This window comes from Takifugu rubripes, chromosome 15 (assembly GCF_901000725.2).
Source record: "Takifugu rubripes chromosome 15, fTakRub1.2, whole genome shotgun sequence".
In the NCBI taxonomy this organism is placed as follows: Eukaryota; Metazoa; Chordata; class Actinopteri; order Tetraodontiformes; family Tetraodontidae; genus Takifugu; species Takifugu rubripes.
In genome coordinates, this window is record NC_042299.1 from 12,705,186 (window position 1) to 12,726,894 (window position 21,709).

The 21,709-nt window shown below is 46.2% G+C and overlaps 2 protein-coding genes across 4 annotated transcripts in view; one reads left to right on the top strand and one right to left on the bottom strand.

The window, feature by feature from the left end:
- The window catches only part of npas2 (neuronal PAS domain protein 2), a 32,289-nt gene extending 22,792 nt beyond the window's left edge, over positions 1-9,497 (bottom strand). Inside the window, exon 1 of one of the 3 annotated variants that reach the window (XM_029849023.1) lies at positions 9,164-9,497. The gene's annotated coding sequence lies outside the window, so the exon portion shown is untranslated. Of the gene's footprint in view, positions 1-4,712; positions 4,939-6,058; positions 6,619-9,163 lie in introns of those variants that run through there. The other 2 variants (XM_029849021.1, XM_029849022.1) reach the window with 2 other exon arrangements.
- Positions 8,847-21,577, top strand: brwd3 (bromodomain and WD repeat domain containing 3). The gene is made up of 40 exons (XM_011611490.2): positions 8,847-9,021; positions 9,153-9,211; positions 9,317-9,346; positions 9,530-9,589; positions 10,484-10,634; positions 10,717-10,815; positions 10,902-11,062; positions 11,140-11,361; positions 11,436-11,536; positions 11,636-11,706; positions 11,916-12,016; positions 12,144-12,184; positions 12,299-12,403; positions 12,498-12,648; positions 12,737-12,871; positions 12,962-13,090; positions 13,325-13,550; positions 13,657-13,797; positions 13,950-14,139; positions 14,216-14,309; positions 14,401-14,571; positions 14,699-14,772; positions 14,847-15,036; positions 15,116-15,226; positions 15,312-15,419; positions 15,727-15,851; positions 15,927-16,009; positions 16,089-16,200; positions 16,290-16,351; positions 16,514-16,669; positions 16,737-16,857; positions 16,970-17,095; positions 17,182-17,257; positions 17,333-17,383; positions 17,480-17,620; positions 17,714-17,866; positions 17,957-18,126; positions 18,369-18,457; positions 18,575-18,706; positions 19,152-21,577. Exons 1-40 carry the CDS (start codon positions 8,988-8,990, stop codon positions 19,943-19,945), a joined length of 5,346 nt encoding a protein of 1,781 aa, XP_011609792.2. The 5' UTR covers positions 8,847-8,987; the 3' UTR covers positions 19,946-21,577.
- Positions 21,578-21,709: the final 132 nt, after the last annotated feature.

Consider the following 21,709-nt stretch of genomic DNA (forward strand, 5'->3'; position numbering starts at 1 on the left):
CTTGCTGGGAATCAGGCGGGTAAACCTTATCTGACCGGCAATGCTGGTATTTTATAGCTCAGCCCGCAATAAACCAAATTGTTTTGAGTTTGCTCAGTTTCTAATATCCCCTTAATAAGCATCTGCGTAAATAAGATACATCGCTCTGATGAATTTCAACTCTTGTGTATGTACAAGGCTATGAATAACCCGCCATCTCAGTAAAGGCCTACGAATAAAACACTAAACTGTAAAAATGATTAAAACCCCGATGTGGCTTTAACAAGAAAATCCATACAAATGCAATTTACACCACATCCAACCTGCCCTCCTAATAAAACCCAAGGCTAGACGGGAAACAAGGCTGGAGAGCAGTGGAATCACAATGGACTGTTGCCACGATAGAAATCAACAAGTGTGAAGCATCCAAGATTAATAAGATCTCCCACATTTGACTGCATTATTCACGATCCACCTACATAGAGATTAGTTCCACTTTTTTATGTAGGTCATGCTATTAGCAGATGAGATGTCATTTACTGATCATAAGAAGGTCTCGCTTCATAATAAATACTCATCACCAGGTGCAGCCGTATCCTCGAATGGGCTGTTTTTGTATTAATGGGGGAGGGGGAAGTGTTAAGACTGTTTTCATAATCACTTAAATATTATGCCATATTTTCTGCAGCTACATCTGTGATGTCATCGCGGCCCTCTGCTGAAGCACTGGCTCTCATTAATTAGACTATGGCACTGCTGTTCACTCTGTGTTCCCATGGTAACAATGTCTGGTGCCTACTTTCCTCCAGCCGAGGTGGTTGCGATCATAAAGTCGCTTATTTCCCTTTTCGTGAGGTCCGGCAGATTTTTCACATGCCAAAGAAAACACTATAATCTGCTTAATAAAATAAACTGGGGGGCCACCGTCGTCGCTGCTTTTAATTCCTCATTACGGCAACACATGACATGGTGTAAAATCACTTCCCTCATCTCTTACGGGCACGTAAAACGTGAAACAGAGACGTTTATGGCAGCAGCACTATAAATGGCAGTAACATGGCGAGCGTATGAATCGGAAAAGCTGCAGAACACCAACCAAATGTTGACGCAGACTATTTCATAAGAAAGGATATTACAGGAAATGAGACGTCCCGTTTTTATATGGCCTTTCCTTCGTCGCCTCACATTGTCGCCAGGTGTGAAACTAATCAAAGGATGAAACTTGGATGAAATTATGAAAGGAGCACTGACTCGTTCGACATCCCAGCCAAGACGCCACAGAGCTCCACATCACAGCGTTTTCTTCCACTGAAAAAAGCCAAACGGCCGTGCAGCTCCTTAGCCGTGTTTTCCTGTGTTCCCACGAGGGCCGTCTGCATCCACCAAGCTGCAGCTCAGTTCTAATCTCCCCCCCCCCACTCAGAACACACCCCCTCAGGCTACAGCTGAACTCTTGCTCCCACTCAGCTCTACCTGCTGGACAACCCTGACATGGCGCTCTTTAAAACATCCCCTCTTGCTGGGTAATAACGCCAAAACAAGCCGTCTTCTGCTGCTCTACAAACCTCATCTTCTGTCTCTGATCAATCAGATCTGCTCTCAATGAGCAAATTTTGATTTAAAAAAAAAAGAAAGATGTGTGCTTCACCAGTTTACTTTCCACAGTGATTTCTGGGATAATTCGCCTCCACCTGACTTGTAATTACACATTCACCCACCGCGCGGGTCTCACCCTGGGTGGCTGCATCCTTTCAATAAGACAGAAGACAAGCGGGCACACACACACACACACACAAAAAAACCCCTTTCACCAGGTACATCTACTCTCAAATTTCCTTGTAATTATATCCTTCTGACTATTCTAAATGAATCACAAAATTATTCCAGACCTGTTATTGTGTGCTGCTGCTCGGGGAAAGGATGCAATTACCTAAGGCAGTGTGTGAACAAATATGTGGGTCGCTATTCTAGGGCATGGGTGGAAAGGGCGCCGCAGCTCTTTATCGCTACCGCCGTCTGAGACGGCGGTGGGCTGCATCTTTATTGTCGTTAATGAGCTCTTTGAAAGTTAAAAAGATCAGGCTCAGTCTCTGGGTGCACAGACACTGAACTGAAGTAGCCTTTCCCAGGCGGTCCATGGAAAAAATGAGCCCATGTCTCGTTTCGCGATTCCGTTTTTTCCTTATTATGAAACATGCACACGCGTCCCCTCTTTTGATTCGGGCCTCCTTTTCTGAGAAAATGGATCTGCGATAATAATCTCAGATTTGACAGGAAACAGGGAAACAAAGAGCTGCAAAAAGAAAAACGGCAGTACAGCCAAATACATAATCACTGTTATTCCAACACACTGAAACAAAAACAGCGCAGGTGTTATTGCTACAGGGGCTTCTGTTTTTAAGGTAATCAACATCTTCTCTGCAAGATCAATGATGCCTGAGCAGAGGTGGGTTAATAACATTTGCATTTTTAATGACAAAAGGCCGCAGCAATCGTCTGAAAAGGCTCCACTATTACTCTGATGCATTTTAAACGGCTGGTTAAAGCAAGATTAACACGCAAACAACCCAATATGGAGCGTTTAGAAATGATATTTCGGTGGTGATTTGTGGCTGAAGTGTCCTTGAGCCAACGGCCAAGCAACACCTTGGGATCTCTCTGGGATGACAAGGACAGACTGTCCATCCGGATTCCCTTTTTTTTTTAAACATTCAAGCGAGATTTGTGTCGCTGTAATCTGGACGTAACCTGAAAATGACCCTCAGCCGTCGCAGCTGTGTGCGAACTCTGACACCTGCCCCGATCTGATGATCAGGTTTGGCTTCTTGACGTCACAGATTGCCGATGACCTACTAAACAACAAAGGAATGAGAAATCCATCCGGGAGTGCTCTTTTCACCCGGGCTTCAGACCTGCTCCCGCTCGTCCGTGCCCTTCTGCCGCGTTGTGCACTTTGCCCCACCAAAAACGGACGCCTCCGCCCTGACGTACATAGAGCGGCCACACCCACATGTGCCGAAATACAATGGCACCCTTTACCATTAAAGAAAAGCTGAGACCACGGAGCGGTTGTGTGAATGTGCTGCACAGTAAAGCCACAGAAGAGACCTTTATCTGCTTTCACGCCACAAATAACAGGAGGCAAATCAAATTCACATAATGTGGCAAGGCTCCGAACAGGAAGGAGGGCGACTTTAAAAGGCGACTGATGATCATCCGGTGGATCCGAGCCTGAAGCTACCGAGGACAATGACCGTGTGCTCCGGAGCAGCACGTCAGCGCAGTGGGAGCGATGACGTCTGCCCCGTCTGTTATATAACCTGACCAGAACATTTTATCTCTCATAGTAACAATGTGGAAGAGTGTGACATGAATGCCAGGCAAGCCTGGAGGGTCATGTGCAACATACTGTAGCTCCACTGGAGCGTCAGACGAGCAGAAGCTCCCCAGCTTACGTGCTGATGGGCCAACTGGCTGGTGGAAAAAAACAAAAAGCAGCCTGACGCGTCAGGTGTAAGAGAGTAATGACGTCCGGCAGGACGCAGTGAATCATGTGATTGTCAACGGTTGGACTCAACGTTGTTCTAACCGCACTACGACCACGTTGTTTAAGCCCACAGAACTGTTCTGATGTGCTTGAAGACAGATTTATGGTCACCTTAAAGCCACAGGGGCCTTTAAAAATCCCTCTTAACACACAGCGCGGCCCAGTCGGGTTCACAAGGATTCAAGTGGACCTTTTCTAGGAGAAAAAAAAATGTATGGTTCATCTTCAAACCATGCCTAGAAGAGGCTCCACCACACACACACACACATACACACACACACGCCCATTACACCCATGACAGCGTCACAAGTGTAAACTATTTGCCAAATTGAAAGACTGGAGAAAGTCCAGCTGAAATATCCACCCATTTTGTGCCAGGACCCTTTATAAACAACTGTAATAACGCAGTAATAATAAACCGTCTACAGATTTGGCGGGAATAACGGGCCTCTACCAAAGCAAGAGCATCACAAAAGAAGCAACTTTCCAATCACTGAGATGAATTAATAATTATAATTCCTATTTTCAGCTGAATATACACTAGATTTATGGATGGAGTAATCGAAGCGAGGATGCAGACGCAGTCGTGGGGGAAAAAACCAACCCAGAAACTACTGTCGTACGGTTGTCGAGGAGTAAAACTCTCGCCTGGCTCAAGGGGGAAATTAAAAATACTTGAAATGCCTGTCTCATGCAGTCAGACTGTCTGTTCCTCATCTTTCTGCTCTTTCTATTTTAAAACTAAATGCTGAAACTGTCCGGCGAAGCGTGTCTCAGATGCTGGCATCATGTGTCCACAAGGAGCGACCTTGGGAGGGAAATGTTTGGCATTCTTTCGTGCGCCTGCCTTTTCTGCGAGGTATAACTCATGTGTAAGGGCTGCCGGTCAACCTGTCACACTTCGCCTCTCTTTCAGCCCGAGCTGAATCAACACGGTTTGTATATTCAGCAGTCATTCTTATGTGGAGCGCCCTTTCCTCTCTTAAAGGGACAGGAGGTGGAAGGCGGCCCCTCTGCCGCTGCGCAGGCCTGCACCATTTGTGCATGCCCGGTCACACTAAGCAGCTCTAGCAATATTCAGACTAGCGTTCAGTTTAAGCTTGCAGGACATGGCCCAGTAACCTACTTTCCTGACAACATGCTTTGTAACATCAAAGACGAGGCTGTGTGTCATCAGTTAACTAACCTTTACCGTCACAGTGCTCCAGCAAAGAGACACCAAACCCCAGACGGCACAGCTCGGCGAAAACAGAAGAGAAAATGAGCACAGACGTGGCTCCAAAGAGGGGGGAGATCTCCAGCCGAGCCCGTTCTTATGTGAAAGGGGCGCAGACGCTCGTCTGAAAAGTTGAGGAAATGTCAAAGATGAAGGGCCGACGGGCCAAAAACCGAAGGTCAAATCAATAAGTACAGTGAGAGCCGGCTGGTTACTCTCACAGCGACGTGGCTGTTGCGCAATCTTAGGCAACGCTCAATGCGATATTGACAGAATATGAAATGAGTTGTACTAAACTGGCAGCGACTCGTCACTGAAAACCCGGCTTTATTGTGTCTGTGCTCACTGTCAACACTGCTGATACAAGGACGCTGCCTTGGGTTCCCCCTTCATCTCTCAGTATTACAGCCTGTAAAGATAATACGGCACACAAGCGGCACAATGAGCCCATACAAAGCACCAATACCTGCCTGGACTGTAATGCAGTGTGCAAACAGTGCAACCATGGGCACAGGAATCACCGGCCCTGTTTAATTAAGTATAATAGCTACTCTGGAAATGTGGTGGGACCACCTTTTGGATGAAATTCTGGACTTCTGGCTTGGGCTGTGGACTGACTGGCTGATTTTCTGGTTACGCGTCAGATGAGGTTGAAGTGGTTCGATGCAAATAAACACGGGATAATAGAAAGGTTATTACATCTGTCGGTCGTGAAGGGGCAGGTCGCTAAATAATGAAGGAACGGAGTCATCGGCTGGCCGGCGAAAACAGCCTTTCCGTGGGTGACATTTGGTGTCACGGCTGGAAGGAGAAGACGAGGAGCGGAGTCATGAGGCTGGCTGGGCTTCCAGCAGCAGGAACGTTTAGTCACAGCCCATCCTGGCCCACTCATATGTCAGCAAACATCCTCCTCACTATTCTGGTGGGCCCGTCCCAGCAGCAGCCTGGACCCTTAAGGTCAGTGTGCATGAATGAAGGTGCTGTGACCTGCAGGATTCCAGCTGCAGCAGATCCACATCTAAATGGCTGAATCAGGCGACTTGACAAAACTTGATTTCCTCAAGCGCAAAACTTTATTAACACCTGAGCCGCGGCAATAACGCGCGTCTCTTATTGGGATTCGATTCGCTTTCAGGTCAGAGAAAGACAATTCAAGTTCAAGGTCAAAACGCGTCCGTTTCTTTAAGAAAACAACTAAAGGATAAATATTCGCATGCGAGCAGTTAATCGGATATCAGCCATCATGAAGATTGGTGTCAATCGGACGTCCCGGTCACTGACACCGCATCGCTGCGATAACAGCAGGAAAAACTCACCTTAATCTGCCAAATAAGTCCCTGGGGGGGCATGTGGAGGTGGACCTTTAAAGCCCCGCGTCCTATATTCCAGAAAAAGTTGTCTGACCCACCGCGACAGCTCGGTGCGGGGAATGGGGGGGGCAGCCCGGCGGTGTGGACCGAGCTGGCAGAAGAGACCGTGATCCAGAAGGTATGAAAACACGCCGGGTCCAGTCTCCACACACGCTCCGACACACACGCACGCAGATGAAGCTGAATGAGGAGTTCTCTGCAGCCGGAGCGCGTCCGCGCTCGGAGCCCCGCCCACTGGGGGGCCAACACCAAATAAAGTTCTGTGTGGAGCGATCAAGAGAGGCTCCTCTCCCTCTCCCTCGTTCCCAGTTGGCTTCAGTTGTTTTTAAAGGAGCAAAAACAAACCCCGCGCCTGGTTAGAAGCGCCAGGTTGAATTGCAAGATCACCCCCACGATCAACAGGTTGGAATCTGCCTCCGTCCGCGTGTCCCCCCTTTTGCTGGTGTTGTCTTCGCTCGTGATGAACGTGCCATTTAGAGGTCATCCCATGCAACATCTGTGCATGCTGGTTCTGTTCTGGTGGATCGGGATGGGGAGGCTCGGCTGCTGCTCCACCCAGCACATGAACGCGCGTCTTAGCGCGACCTCTCGGCCGGTCAGAGGAGTTCAGCGGGAAACGCTGCAGAGCCTCAGGAAGCCACACGAACCGTGATACCAAAGAAGGAGAACGCCAGAAGGCTGCGTCTTAAATGCCACAGCAGGGATACTAAATTGTGCCATTTCAGTAATGAAAACAAAACGCGATTTTGCCTTTTAAAGCCATCTGACGATAATGTGGCTGCAGGGGAAACACTCGTTCAGCGGCATCAGCTGGCACAGTGCAAGATATTCCATCACCTTGGGAGGTTTACAAAGGTTTCGGCTTAATGACCCTTTTGTACCAGCCGGTTTACATCTCGGGCCAAACCCGAAAAAGAGCAGAACTGACTCATAAATGGAGCCATTCAACAACCGCACAAGTCGCCCCCAAAAACATCTCCCAGGTAAATTATTTAGCCAATTACTGCTTGTGGCTAAACCCTGATGCAGCTGGGTGCATCTGTGCGGCTGCCGCAGTCGTTTCTAAGCCATAAAAATCTATTCTCGATCATCAAAGGTGACCTTTGTCCCCAAATGTTGACGTGCCACCGTGGACGCGCCGTCGTTTAGAAAGCGGGCCGTGATTTTTAGGTGGCAGACTGCACGTGCTCGGAAATGGCCGTGACTCAATGCTTCCAGTCAGCCTCATAGACCCGCTCCCTGGTTCTGCAAACGTTTACAGTTTCAAGCTTCTAATCATCTCTTCATATAGGCCGGTCACAATAACCCCGGCACAAACACAGCGTGACTCAGCAGACACTAGCGGGCGAGGCATCGCTGCGAAATGGATTTTTATTCTGCATTCAAACAGGACAAAGGTGAAAAAGGGGCTTTCTTGGCCAGGTATACGCTCCTATGGCGCCGGGTTCCACCGTCACAGCCTTGTTCAGCGGGACTCCTTGACATGTGGGCTGGGAACCCGCCACCATCTTCAGATCAATGTGCTTGAGTCCCAGAAGGGTGCGACTCAACAAAAGGGACACGCTGCAACACAAAGAAGCAAATGTCCGTCAGCTGATGCGGCGCACAATGCGTTGGCCAGCGTTACCTTATTTCAAACGAGGTCATTTTGGTTTGGCTCCTCTTTGAGCCCGTCTAATAAATGCTCCCTTTGTAGTTCGTGTTTTCCTTGGGTTCACTTGCGACGGCTCCTCCAGAGTGGTGGCTCAGGTTGGGCCACATGAAACAGAGATGGAACCATTTTCTCTTTAAAAGAACAAACAGACGCGTCCTCGATGTGGCGATTGGCGATTCTCACATGCAACGCAAGCGGAAAGGACAATTTTTCCCCTACTTTCAACAAAACGCTGCTAATTTTCCAGGTGAAGATGAAGGTCAATTGTCAGAATTCAAGTGTTTGCCACCTCCGTGACTGCGTACGGTGGAGTTTCACGCCTCTGGCAGCTGGCGGATGTGTTGATTAGGCTGGCTATTTCTGTGTTTTCACAATCCCATCTCCTGTTTTTGGGGGATCACTTGAGTTGGAGGGTCATTCAGGGTTAGCGTGTGGTAAGAATTATTATGGCACCGAGACGGTGAAGCGGACAGAGGCCGATTTATGCCAGGGTCAGATTAGGTAAGGTTGCATTTATTCAATGTTCCCCCTTTCTCCAGGTTTAGAATTCCTTGTTAATCATCACATGGTTTAATGGGGGAATCGAGAGGTCTGGGGAACTTCAGTATCTACTTCAGTGTTAAAAGTTTAGGCAGGGAATATGCAGTTAGATCATCAGATAAAGGAAATTGTGGGGAAATGGGATCTTTATTAAGCAAATGGGTGAGGTCAAAGGTTTTGCAAGTACTGCGATACATGTGCCTCTACTTGTAAATGACATTCCTGGACTCATTGTGGGAATACAGTATGTAAAATTTAGTTTTGGTAAGTTGCATGACATGTCTTTATTTTATAAACTGTGTGTCATCTCCATAATTATATTACATTTTCACTAGCATATTTGTATTTGAAATAGATGCCTGCTAAAAGTATATTTCAAAAACGATTCTACTTATATACCATTATACGTATAATAGTTCTCTGGTACTATTTCAACGTACTCAAATGTGCAATGTATGTGTGAATGACAAATTATTTCATTTATTAACGTTTCTACATTACGTGCATTTCTGTATCCGTCCACTGGAGGGCGCTAGCAGAACGTACGGCGGCACAACTACAGGCAGGAGGCCATTCACTAGCCAGATTTAGCAACACACAACTAGCTTCTGTTAGCTAGCCGGCGGCTAACAAGCAAGCTAAAACATTACATTTTCCTCATGTCGCTTGTTTTGTCAAGTGATGGAAAGAGAACAGTGTTCACAAATCGAGGCCGGTGAGTTACGAGCATGCATTTTTGTAGAAATAACATTGCAGAGTTAGCATAATGCTAAGTTAAAGAGCTAATCCTAGCTCGGGTTACTAACTGTAGTTGGTACCAAGCTAACAACCTCCTCTTCTTTTCAGAACTGTATTACCTTATTGCCAGGTTTCTGCAGTCGGGACCTTGTAAGAAAGCAGCACAGGTAATATCAGACTCTAGGCAAGATCTCGAAGCATGTTGATTGTAAACCGTGTGAGCAAGTAGCTGATGCTAACGGCTAGGGGTAACTGTGTCCGTCTGTTGTTAGATTCTGATTGAGGAGCTGGAGGAGTACGAGGTAGGTGTATCTGGAGCTTTCTCTGTTTTTGTCATGTGTGGGTTCCCTAATACTGCCCATCGTCTCTAGATCAAGTAACTTTTCCCTCATTCCTGCCGGTCACATTGAAAGAAGCGCGATAACAAGCCGACGCGGACGTAGCGATTTTCTTCCATTTCTTCACACATTCTCTTGGTATTTTAGCTGGTACCAGAACGATGGACTTGGGACGGACAGAAATACAAACGGACCTTTCAAGATTGGGTGAGTGTCAACTGTCACAATTAACTTTTTAATGAAGCGATTCTCATTATATGTGCTTAAGCGATCAATATGTTTTGGTCAACGTTTGTATTTTTTTTTCTTAATTATACGCCCAGAATTAAATGTACACGGCGTGTCTTCGCTAACGGATTATCATATTTTATTTTCAATTTAAGTAGGCCTATTTTTATCAGTATGTGCTGGATTTGCTATTGTGTGGCTATTGGGCGGGGCGAAGACGAGGGAAGGTAGTGATTGGCTGAGCGCGTCTGTCACTCTTACGCGTCAGCCAATTAAATCGCAGATGCGTTTGCGAGCGACACGGAAGTGTAGTTGTTTCGGTTAGCGTCTGTGTTGCTCCTCTTTGTTCATCTGTCCATCCCAATACATGATTTCTTTATAAAACATTCCAATAAGTTCCATAAGCCACTTTCAACTTTGATAGGCGCTGGAAAACGAAAACTATAGAGTAAAAAAACAAGAAGGAAAGGTTGCATACCCCCAGGACTTGTGGCAATATTCTGTCTAGTTGTTTATTGATAGAGCTGTGTTGTCTATTTTGTTTGTTACTGTAAGAAAGAACATATGATGCATCAAAACCGGTTATTTCTTGTAACTGTCTCCACACATACTCATGTATTGCTTTTCCACATGTTCTAGTTAATAGAACCATTATAATAGTCAAATTTCCCACTACACTCCTCCGTGATGTTCTAATTTAGACATTGATTGTGTTCCATGACCAAAAGTTTGACTTCATCCTGTGTCAAACGTGGATCAACAGTAGTGAATATAGAAATTAAAATGTGCGTATTTAAGATCTCCATTTTTGGGTAATTAAAGGTATCCATGTATTGTTTGTATGAGTGTTTAATAGCGTTGTGCTGTCTGTAGATGATCGTGAACGAGCACATTCCTGCAGACTATTTGCTCCGTGTTTGCCAGCGAATCGGTCCGCTCATAGAAAAGGAGGTCCCACCTAGTGTTCCTGGAGTCCAAACACTTCTAGGGTTGGGAAAACAGTCACTGCTGCGCACTAGCAAAAGTAAATTTTCCCCTTCCATCTTCAGATTGATTAATCGATTGATTGATTTCTCCAATATTGGCTAACGTTGTCTGTGATTTAGGCTGTAGCCACAAAGTGTGCAGTGGGTCATCCGTCGCTGCACTTCACCGCGGACGTCCACCAGAACCTCCGGTCATCAATGGAGGTCCTCCTAACGTTGGTGCGTGGAGATTTTTATTGTAAAGTACTCAAACTCCCTGAACTAACCAAGTAAAGATCTAATTATCCTCGTGTCCTCATGCAAAGTGTCCACCATGGGTGCTCGGAGAGCTACAGGCACGGCCCGCTTTAGCCAGGTTCTGCCATCATCTTCCTACCAGCACATGAAGATACATAAACGCATTCTTGGCCACCTCTCTTCGGTGTACTGTGTAGTCTTTGACCGCACCGGTCGACGAATATTTACAGTGAGTGACTGGAGCACAATAGCAACCGTAGTTGGTTCTGAATTTGCCAAATTATGAATTTTCCCAAACGCTTGCAGGGTTCTGATGACTGCCTGGTGAAAATCTGGGCCACGGATGACGGCCGCCTTTTGGCAACACTCCGTGGCCACTCAGCAGAAATCTGTGACATGGCTGTCAACTATGAGAACACTCTCATTGCTTCAGCGAGTTGTGACAAAACCATCAGAGTGTGGTGCCTGCGGACCTGTGCACCCATCAGTGTCCTGCAGGCCCACGCTGCCTCCATCACATCTATTCAGGTCAGAATGCAGCAAATGCATGTTTAAAGGCTTTAATATAAGCTTAGTTTCAATAACACCCTCTACCCCTGTAGTTTTGTCCTGCTGTTAAAGGTACTACGAGGTACCTTGGCTCCACCGGGGCAGATGGAATGGTGTGTTTCTGGAAATTCCACTCAGTCAGCATGAAATTCGAGTAAGTGCTTAACGCATCCTTTATGTTTGTACCTTAACTGCTCGTAGCTTTCGAAATATATGCCTTTCTTGGAAAATAAGAGTTATTTTGTTTGTCCAGCGATCAGCCAGTGAAGTTTGTTGAAAGGTCACGGCCAGGAGTTCAGGTGTCAACGTCGTCTTTCAGTAGTGGTAGGTGCATTATTAGTGTTGGCACTTTTGCTCTGAGCATAAACCCAAATGCAGTTTTAACCTGCGGAAGTTCCGCTTGATGCAGGGTGCAATGGATGCACCTGGTACACTGTTATGGGATTAACAGGCCTTTAACCTGTTGTCTTAATTAGTTCAACAGAAAAATCAAGCCCCTGCTCTTGCATCTCAGCTGTGTTTGCCGTTTATAGGTGGGATGTTCATGGCTACTGGCAGCACTGATCACATGATCAGGGTCTACTACCTCGGTGCTGAAACTCCAATGAAGGTTGCTGAGATGGATGCTCATACGGTAAGAAGAATTGGGATGCAACTACTGTATTGGCTTCAACCCAGAGAGGCAAAGACAATAAATACAAACCACATTAAATATAGTGGAGAAGTGTAATGTAATGTGTGTCTTCTGTTTTTGCTTTCAGGATAAAGTTGTGGTTGTGCAGTTTAGCAATAACAGTGACAGGTGAGTGGGTTTTTTTCTTCTTTTAATCGAGCCTTATCTGCACAAATATGGAGGAACTTCTTGCTAATGTGCAGTTTTCATACCTTTCCCCAATAATCATGTGTCCATCATTAGCCTAAGGTTTGTGAGTGGCAGTCGTGACGGCACAGTGAGGATCTGGTGCTACCAGCAGCAGGAGTGGAAGGGCATCTCATTAGATATGGCTGCCAAACTCCCTGGGTGAGGACAAGAGGACACGATAGTCTCATTCTGGCTATCAATTGGTTATGTTTAATGTCTAATGGCATGTTTTGGGGTTTTATTTTTCCCCCAGGAATACCGTTGCCAACAGTGATGATAAAACCAAACTGGTGGTGACTATGGTAGCTTGGGACCGCGCCGATTCCACTGTCATTACCGCAGTGTCAAATTACCTGCTCAAAGTGTGGCGCTCAACCACTGGGCAGCTGCTGCATGTGTTATCTGTAAGTGGCCAAAGCGTTTGTCCCGTTAAACTAATTCAAGATGAAAATAAATCTGATCATCCAAAGTGAAACGCTTGTACTCTTCAAGGGTCACGATGATGAGGTGTTTGTTATGGAAGCCCACCCATTTGACTCCCGCATCATATTATCTGCTGGCCACGATGGCAACATTTACATGTGGGACCTGACTAAAGGAGCAAAGATTCGCAACTTCTTCAATATGGTAACAGAATGCCAACCACAATCTTGATAAGTGCCAGTCAAATGCTGTTGCTCACCCTAATTCTGAAATTTGTGCTGTCATTTTCTCCAGATTGAAGGTCAAGGCCATGGTGCTATTTTTGACTGCAAGTTTTCAGCTGACGGGCAGCATTTTGCTTGTACCGACTCACATGGCCATCTGCTCATCTTTGGCTTTGGCTGCAGCAAACCATACGAAAAGGTGAATAAATGTGACAAAAATTAACCTTTCAATCCCGCAGGGCACTGATATCTACTTGTGACACGTTCTTGTGTTTCCAGCTACTAGTTTACATACAGATTTCTAACACTGATTAAAGATTTACTGTAGTAAAGCTTATTTTTTATATCTTGTATTGGGTATAAAAAACAATGCATGTTCTAATCAACACATACCTGACCTGGATTTTCAATACATCTCCTTTATATCCTCCAGATTCCTGACCAAATGTTCTTCCATACGGACTACCGCCCTCTTATCCGTGACTCCAACAACTATGTGCTGGATGAGCAAACACAACAGGCCCCACATCTCATGCCTCCACCCTTCCTTGTTGATGTGGATGGGAATCCTCACCCACCTCACTTTCAGCGCCTTGTACCAGGAAGAGAGAACTGCAAGGAGGACCAGCTGGTGCCTCAACTAGGATACATGGTTAACAGTAAATCACACTCCTTTCTTCCTCCAATCATCCGGAATGGTTGCACAATTCAAAGGTACACGTGGCTGGCAGATTTTGAACCCACATCTGCGTTTTTGTTGCTTAGGTGACGGAGAGCTAGTTGAGCAGGTACTTGGCCAGCAGACAGCTGAAAACAGAGAGAGCTTATTGGACAACCTCATCAGACAGTTGCAGAACGAGCAGGATGAGCGTCACAATGAAGCACAGCAGGCTGATGAGGCAGAGGGTAGGTTTTCCTTTCCACTAAAATTTGGCCTGAGAATTGTAAAGTTTAAGGAAAATTACGGGTATGGGTGTGGATTTCTATATATTATTATACTGTATATTACTATATATTATCAATATTTATGCTGCCAAACCCAACCTTTTTTTTTTTAGGTGAAGAAGCAGCTGCAGAGGAGGTGGCGGTGGCCTCGTCTTCGCCTGCTGCGCCCCACAGAAGTGGGCAGGTGGATGGTTTGTGGCAGATGCAGAATAATGCTCTGCACAGTCAAGTAGCCACAGAGCGGGACCTGCTGGCCTGGAGCCGCAGAGTCATGGTCAATGAAGTGCCACATGGAGTATACAGGTGAGGTTCCATCAGGTGCATTTGTACTGAAAAGCTGGCTGACTTGTGTAACCTTCTGATGGGAATCATTTATTAGAGTTTCAGAGGAGTGCAGAAGAGCCAAAGGCGACATGGAATGTTCTCTGTACAACGCAGAGAGGAAGAAGAAACCAGTGACCTGCACACCCAAGGTCTGATATTTTCCACTTCAGATTACAATCCTGAATGCTATTTGTTCCCATTTATGCACACTGTTTACGTTTCCCTCCCTCCACTTTACAGAGCGAACCACTTACCACACGCCTACGTGCCCTACGACCCACCAAGACAAAACGGCAGCATCATGCCTATCAGACCCGCTCAGCCCAAGTCCGGCGCCCTGGAACCAGAAGTCGAAATTCACGGAACCGCCGCAACTCCGAGAGACACGTGGACTCAGACAGTGATGGAGAGGTGTGATCAGGCATTCTACATGAGAAACTCAAACACTGCCTGCAGAGTTTTCTGGATTATGTATTTAAAACGCATGTCGTTTCATAGTAAAATGCAATTTTGTATTTATGTTGTTATTTGTTGATAGGCAGATGAACAGGCGGAGCAAAGTGAGGCCTCTTCTGATGGAGAGGCTCAGTGGCAGAGTGAAAGTAGCTCCAGGTAAATGTTTTTGACTGTTTTTTACCTTGACGTATTCTCCCGGTCCCATAGCTGATGACCTTTTCTATCTTTAGTGACTCATCCAGCGATTATTCTGATTGGACAGCCGACGCTGGGATCAACCTCCAACCGCCAAAAAGGTCAACCAGGAGGCCTTCACAGCCTCAAGGCTACAGCAGCTCTGAGGAGGAAGAAGGTGATGACAAGGCTAAGGAGGCCAAGAAGAATGAAGAGAAGAAGAAAAAGCCCAAAGAGACCAAACAGGTGAGCTGACGTGAACAGCCGCTTAAGTTGTGTCGTGTGTTATTGAGGGTTGCCTGATCAATAGACTGTATGCTTTTAGAAACCAACTTCCTCTCTGGGTGGGCTTAATCCAGAGGAATGGCTTCCCCCGTCCTGGATAATGGAAACGGTTCCACGCCGTTCCCCATTCGTTCCACAAATGGGCGATGAGGTAAGTTGGGTTGTTCACGTGCAAACATTTCAATCAGTTAGCTTGACATTCATTTTAATTTTGCTTTTCTCGTCCTGCACTCCAGCTCATCTATTTTAAACAAGGGCATCAGGCTTATGTCCGGGCTGTCCGCAGGGCCAAAGCTTATAGTATTAACCCCCAGAAACAACCCTGGAACAGACTCAACCTCAGGGTAAGTCTTTCTGGGTTCCACGACATGCACGTTGTCCGTGATGAAATCCTTATTCCTCCCTTTCCTGTTTAACATCAGAAGACTTGATATCAGTATATGACAACAGGAAAATGAATGTAAGCAGAAATTAACTAATTTTTAGTTAGATCACATTAAATATTAATGTACGATGATTAGAGGATGGACAGCCAAAGAAAGTATTGATACTCTGAAGACGTTATAGTTTGTCTTTTCTATATTTACTAGCTCGTTTGTGAAATCATTTCAGCGCCGTTACATTCAGAGCTGTTTTCTTATGGATTTGTAGGACCAAGAATCTGTGAAGGTGGTTGGAATAAAATATGAGGTTGGACCACCGACACTGTGCTGCCTAAAACTGGCTTTCTTGGATCCAGTCTCAGGGAAGATGACTAATGAGTCTTTCTCATTAAAGTGCGTATCTTCGCGATGCCCGTTTATAACAGCGATCAACTCAGTTTTATGGCTGTATTTTTTTTTTTGTCAAAGGTATCACGACATGCCAGATGTCATTGATTTTCTGGTGCTGCAGCAGTTTTACAATGAAGCTAAAGAGCACAACTGGCAGCCAGGTTGGTCTTTAGATGGTGTGCTGTGTTCATAGCCGCGTGCTATCCTCTATGCTTCAGTCTCCTCTTTTCTTCCTTCAAGGCATGCGGTTCCGCAGCATCATTGATGACGCATGGTGGTTCGGCCTGGTGGAGGACCAGGAACCTTTGCAGCTAGAGTATCCAGACAGCCTGTTCCAGTGTTTTGCAGTGAAGTACGTCTGCTTCCCTGCAGTGGCTGCATTACTGTCCATGAAATATTTATATTCCAATATGCAGTACTGGATCTGCTTTATTTCACCAGGTGGGATAATAGTGAGTGTGAGAAAATGAGTCCCTGGGACATGGAGCCTATTCCTGAGGAAGGTCAGTACTGCATGAATAATTGAAGTGATGGAGGATTTCTGCTTTTTTCTACGTAGGTTGTTTGCATATACTATGTACAGCATATAGTTGCCTTACATGTAACATTGGATGATGTTGTGAGTGCTGATTAAATTAAAATTCATATTTCTGCCGCTCCGTCAGCCGCATTGCCCGAACAGGTCGGTGATGGTGTGGAGGTTGCAGAGGAAGAGATGAAGGCTCTTCTTTACAGGCCTCAGGAAGGAGAATGGGGGGCACACACCAGAGACGAGGAATGTGAGAGGGTCATCTACGGCATCGACCAGCTCTTTACACTGGGTAAGCTGGCACAGCAGTGATGGTCGTCTGCTTTGATGGGGAGGTCTGACCTGCTGTCTGCCTACAGAGGTGGCCAAGGCATTTGCATCACCAGTCAACCTGCAGGACTACCCTCTGTACTGCACTGTGGTGGCATACCCCACTGACCTCAGCACCATCCGCAAACGGCTGGAGAACCGCTTCTATAGGTGGCGCCACTCACACTTCAGTCCAACACACATTTAAATCATAAGTTAACGTCCCCGCTTTCATATATTTTGATGTTTGAGCTTGACGCACAGGTGTTCTGCTCTACTACAGACGGATCTCTGCGTTAATGTGGGAGGTGCGCTACATCGAACACAACGCACGCACTTTCAACGAACCCCAGAGCCCAATTGTAGCAACTGCTAAAGTGGTGACGGATGTTCTCCTACATTACATAGGGTGAGATTCCAAGCATGTTGGTTGCAGCCTCCCTCTATACCTTCCAGCCAGTGCTTAATGTACAGCTTGTGCTTCATTGGCTTCAGGGACCAGAGCTGCACAGACATCTTGGACCTGTATCACAAACTAAAGTGTGATATCAGCAGTGGGGAAGAAGCCAAGGTGAGGCTTTAACACTTACTGCTGCCTGTTTATCTTGGGAGTGGTCCTCAAATATCCATTTTTATTCCTCCACAGGGTGATTTGGATGTTGACTCTGACACCCCGGGAACGTCTACAGGACACAGGGTAAGGGGGAACACACTCCAGCAAAGTCCTGCAATCGTCCTTAGACTTCATCATCTTCAGAAATTATTTTGATGGGCTTAACTTTTCTCCTGACAGGCAGCTAATCAGAATTCCAAGCGCGGCATGGTTTTGGAAGTGAAGGCATGGCGAGGCCGGTGCCGAGAGCTGCTGCGTCGAATGACCGCCTCCTCAGACTCGCAGCCATTCAGGCAGCCAGTGGATCTCTTCGAATATCCAGTAAAACAGCCTAGAACCAACCTAATTTTAAACTTTAGGAATCAAGGCCTCACTTAAAAAGGGGTTTGAACATTTTTATTTTGACTTTTTCAGGACTACAGGGACATCATTGACACACCCATGGATCTGGGCACAGTGTCAGAGACTCTGTATGAAAGCAATTATGAAAACCCAATGGAGTTTGCCAAAGACATTCGCCTCATTTTCAGCAACTCTAAGGCATACACACCTAACAAGAAGTCCCAGGTCAGAACCGGCACTGCTTGTCAAACAATGGTGTTAAATATTGTTGGCACTATGTCTCACTATATCTCTTCTCTTTCTCTCCATGGCCAGATCTATGCCATGACCCTCAGCTTGTCAGCCTTCTTTGAAAAAAACATCATCTCCATCATCTCGGACTATAAATCGGCCATTCAGAACGAGCGGCGGACTCTTCAGAGACTCAGCTACAGGGACAGATTACAAAATGGAGGCAGCTCGCCGCCCGTTAGTCGATCCCCCAGGTGCCTTATTCACAACACCCACACTCAAAAAAATAGCGATTTTCATTTCAGGGACTGCTGCCTGAAGCTTGTATAAATATTGCACATGTGCAGCATTAAGCATGAACTTCTTTACCTTTTCACTCTAGATAAGAGAGTTGTCGTTGTTGTCCAGCAGAGTGAACCCAGGCCTTTAAACTGAACTCGGTGAAGGTCGCTCGCAGTTGCTTTATGTAAAGTTGCCGTCTTTTTTCCCTCTCCAGCCCTAAAGGGAAGCACAAGTCAGGGACTGCGTCAAAGCAAAGAAAAATCCAGACCTCCACAAAAAACCGCCCTCGAAGGTCAAATCAGGGTAAGACCGGAGGACCGTCGAGTGCGTCTGTAGCTCCCTGTGCTGTGCAGGATGTTGCTGTGAAGTGCTGGGGGGGTAATTAAAACCTTGAAACCTGTCCACGGTTGCTTTGTTCAGCTCAGAGAAGAAGCAGCGCAACAGAGGAAGAGGATGTCCAGCCATCTTCTCCAAGTTCAGCGACAAGCAGCGAGAGCAGAAGTGAGGGGCCTGTCTGGGGGGCTCACGGCCAAGCATCTTCAGTGAAGTCAGGTATCAGCCGTCTCACACGTAATATCAGAAATAAAGTGCCCGCTCGATAAACTACTAGCTCTGCGAAGGGGTTCGTCTATGATGAAGGGGGTTTTAAATGTCCAAAAAACACTACAGGGGAGGCGTGGCACCAAAATGGAACAAACCACATTCCAGCCAATCACAGGCAGGATTGTTGGAGTAGTGCACGTGTAGACATAAATCTAAATTTACTGAGTGAACAATTGGAGTTGGCTCAGCCATCTTAGCGGCATTAGCGTAGCACAGGTCTGCTTTCGATGTGCATTCATTGTGTTTCATCCGTTTTGTTCCGTATTCACTTCGAACCGTCGAAACCTTTATATTCATTTAATACACGTGCACATATTGTATATATATTATGTTTATGGGATTGTTTCTTGGTTAATTACTCTTTGAACCTGCATCAATTTGTGTTTTCTCTCAGGGAAGCAGCGTAACGGGTTTAGACAGCAGCCCAGTCAGCAAAGACTGCTGTTAGCTAACGACGGCAATGATGAGGACGAGGATGAGGAAGAGGAGGAGTCTGGCTCTAACAGCTCGTCATCAGAGTCCTCGTCCACCTCGTCATCCTCCTCTTCCTCTTCATCTTCTGAGAGCGAGAACACGTCAGACTCTGAAATGGAAAAGTACACGGAAGGAGGCGACCACGACTACAGCAAAGCCCCCCGCCTGTCAGTGCACCTCTCCGCTAAGGGCAAGGCCTCGGCGAAACGGAGGCATAAAGGAGAAGAGCACGTGACACAGGCGCCGAAAAGGGCTCGAGTGCAGCTGCCAGTGCAAGAGGAGGAAGAAGACGAGGAGGATGAGGAGGAGGAGGATGAAGATGACGAGGATGGGGAGGAGGATGAAGAGGACGAGGAGGAGGAACAGCAACCAGGGGATGCTTTATGTAAGCATGGGGAGGAGGAGGAGGAGGAAGAAGAAGAAGAGGAGGAGGAGGAGGAAGAGCCTGAGGAGGAGGAAGAGGAGGAGGAGGAGGAAGAGGACAGGGTGCAGTCAGTGGCTGGAGCAGCACCCTCCAGAGGCAGCCATCGCAAACCTCAACGAGTCAACACGCGTAACCAGGGACGAAGGACAGTTCAGTATGCGGACGACTTGGACGACGATGCGCAGGGGTCAAAGGAAGACCCCCTCAACCTGGGCAGGTCGCGCTCGGGGCGGGTACGCCGCATGACTGAGAAAGCCCGCGTGAGCCACCTGATGGGCTGGGGTCACTGACGAGGCAGACCTCAATAAAATAAACATTCACACTTCATACTTCAGGGATTTTTTTTTTTTCTTTTTGTACAAGTGTGTAAATAATATATACAGTGAATATATATAGATCTATTTGACTGCTTATGCCTGAGCGCTGGTCCCTGTTGCCACGGAGCCTCCTCTCCTGGTCAACGTAGCACAGATCCTCTGCAACTGGGCTAACTCACCTCGGCCTTACAGCTCACAGGAGGAGCCGCATCACGGCGCTCTTCTCCTTAAAGTCCAGGAATAAACACTATACTCCTCCTCTCTACTCCTCATCCTTCCAGCAACTTAGCCCACTCCTGCTCACCAAAGAAGGATGCAGAGATGCCAAAATGGTGCTCATATATTTCATTTTTTCCTCTTGATTTTTCTTATTTTTTCTCCAAGAGTAGCTTTGGTTTCTCCTATGGTGACTCCTCCGGTCACGACCATCGCGTAACACCTTTTTTTGGTACTTCCTCATGACTACAAGCCTTATTTTGTCAGCTCATATCATCAATCTGGAGTCAGAAGAGAACTTTTTTTGTACTATATTATCTCAGCTCCTGCAAACAACTTGATGTCTGTAGCTTCTGAATGTTTTTTTCTCCCCTTTTTGGTGGTGTATTCTAATATTTGGTTGAATTGTTTATAATTTTCATGGTTAAAATTGACTTTTTTTTTTCCTTTTGGGTAGAAATGCCACTGCACCCTCTTTGTATATTGTACAGTTGCTCCGGATAGGGAGTCAGACCTGCATCCATTCATGGTTCTCCTCACAACACGTGTACCAGGGCCCTCATCAGAGATCTATTTATTTTTCCATTGTATCATAGTTTGGATTACATGAGCTTTTTCATCTGTTTTTAGTGATGAGGAAAATTAAATATTTGCACATTTACCTACACATGGCAGCTGAGTAATAAAGGTATTAGGGAAGAGAAATAACAAACTGCTCCATAGTTGTTTATTTGTGGGATGTTTTTACTGTGCTAGGACACTTATGTGGTCGATGTGTGGCGACGCGAACACTGGCGCTCTCAAGCTCAGCTGGCAACCTTTGATCGTCCCTTCATTGTCCAGTTGTGCCTTTTTGTTGCCTCCTGTGAAGGCGTCGATTGGAAGGTTTTAGAACATAATTTCACTTTGTCGCCACGTGTTTCAGATCTGCTGGAATTGATTCCAAGGGATTCAATCATCAGCGTTGAACACCCGTCAGGCAGGAGAGAGCAGGGCAGTTGCTGTTCATATTCCATCAGCAGGCGTTCTGATCCGGACCATCGCTCCACTCGGTCGCGGATGAGATGCGTCTTGTCTCGTTTTTTTTTGTATTTTTTAATTTTTTTAATTTTTTTTTATATACCGTGGGGATCGCTGTGGGTACCTGAAGTTTAAAACAACAACCATACAGATCACTATAGATGGTGCTGTACACGACCGCAGCATTAAGTGCGACTAGTCTGGGTCATTTTGCAATCTTATTTTTAATATTGTAGATATCTTTGTCATGACTTGGAGTCATGACAAATACAACAATAACATTCTACTGTAGATGGAATATGTGTGTCTTTTATACATGATGTTTTGAATGTGATTTTTCTTTTTTTAAATAAAAACAGTGGATTTGCATAAGTCTTTTTACTGTGCAGAGCGGTTCTGATTGGATGGCTTCTGTCTGTAACAGCTCCTGCTTCAGCAGTCCTTCCCCATCACCGTGAGTCATCCCCCAACATCCTTATGATCACAAAAATATCCTCCGAG

Coding starts and splice junctions, on each gene's coding strand:
- brwd3 (XM_011611490.2), top strand. CDS start 8,988: ATGGAAAGAGAACAGTGTTCACAAATCGAGGCCG. Junction 14,140..14,215: donor GTGCCACATGGAGTATACAG/GTGAGGTTCCAT, acceptor ATCATTTATTAG/AGTTTCAGAGGAGTGCAGAA. Junction 18,458..18,574: donor CCCTCGAAGGTCAAATCAGG/GTAAGACCGGAG, acceptor TGCTTTGTTCAG/CTCAGAGAAGAAGCAGCGCA.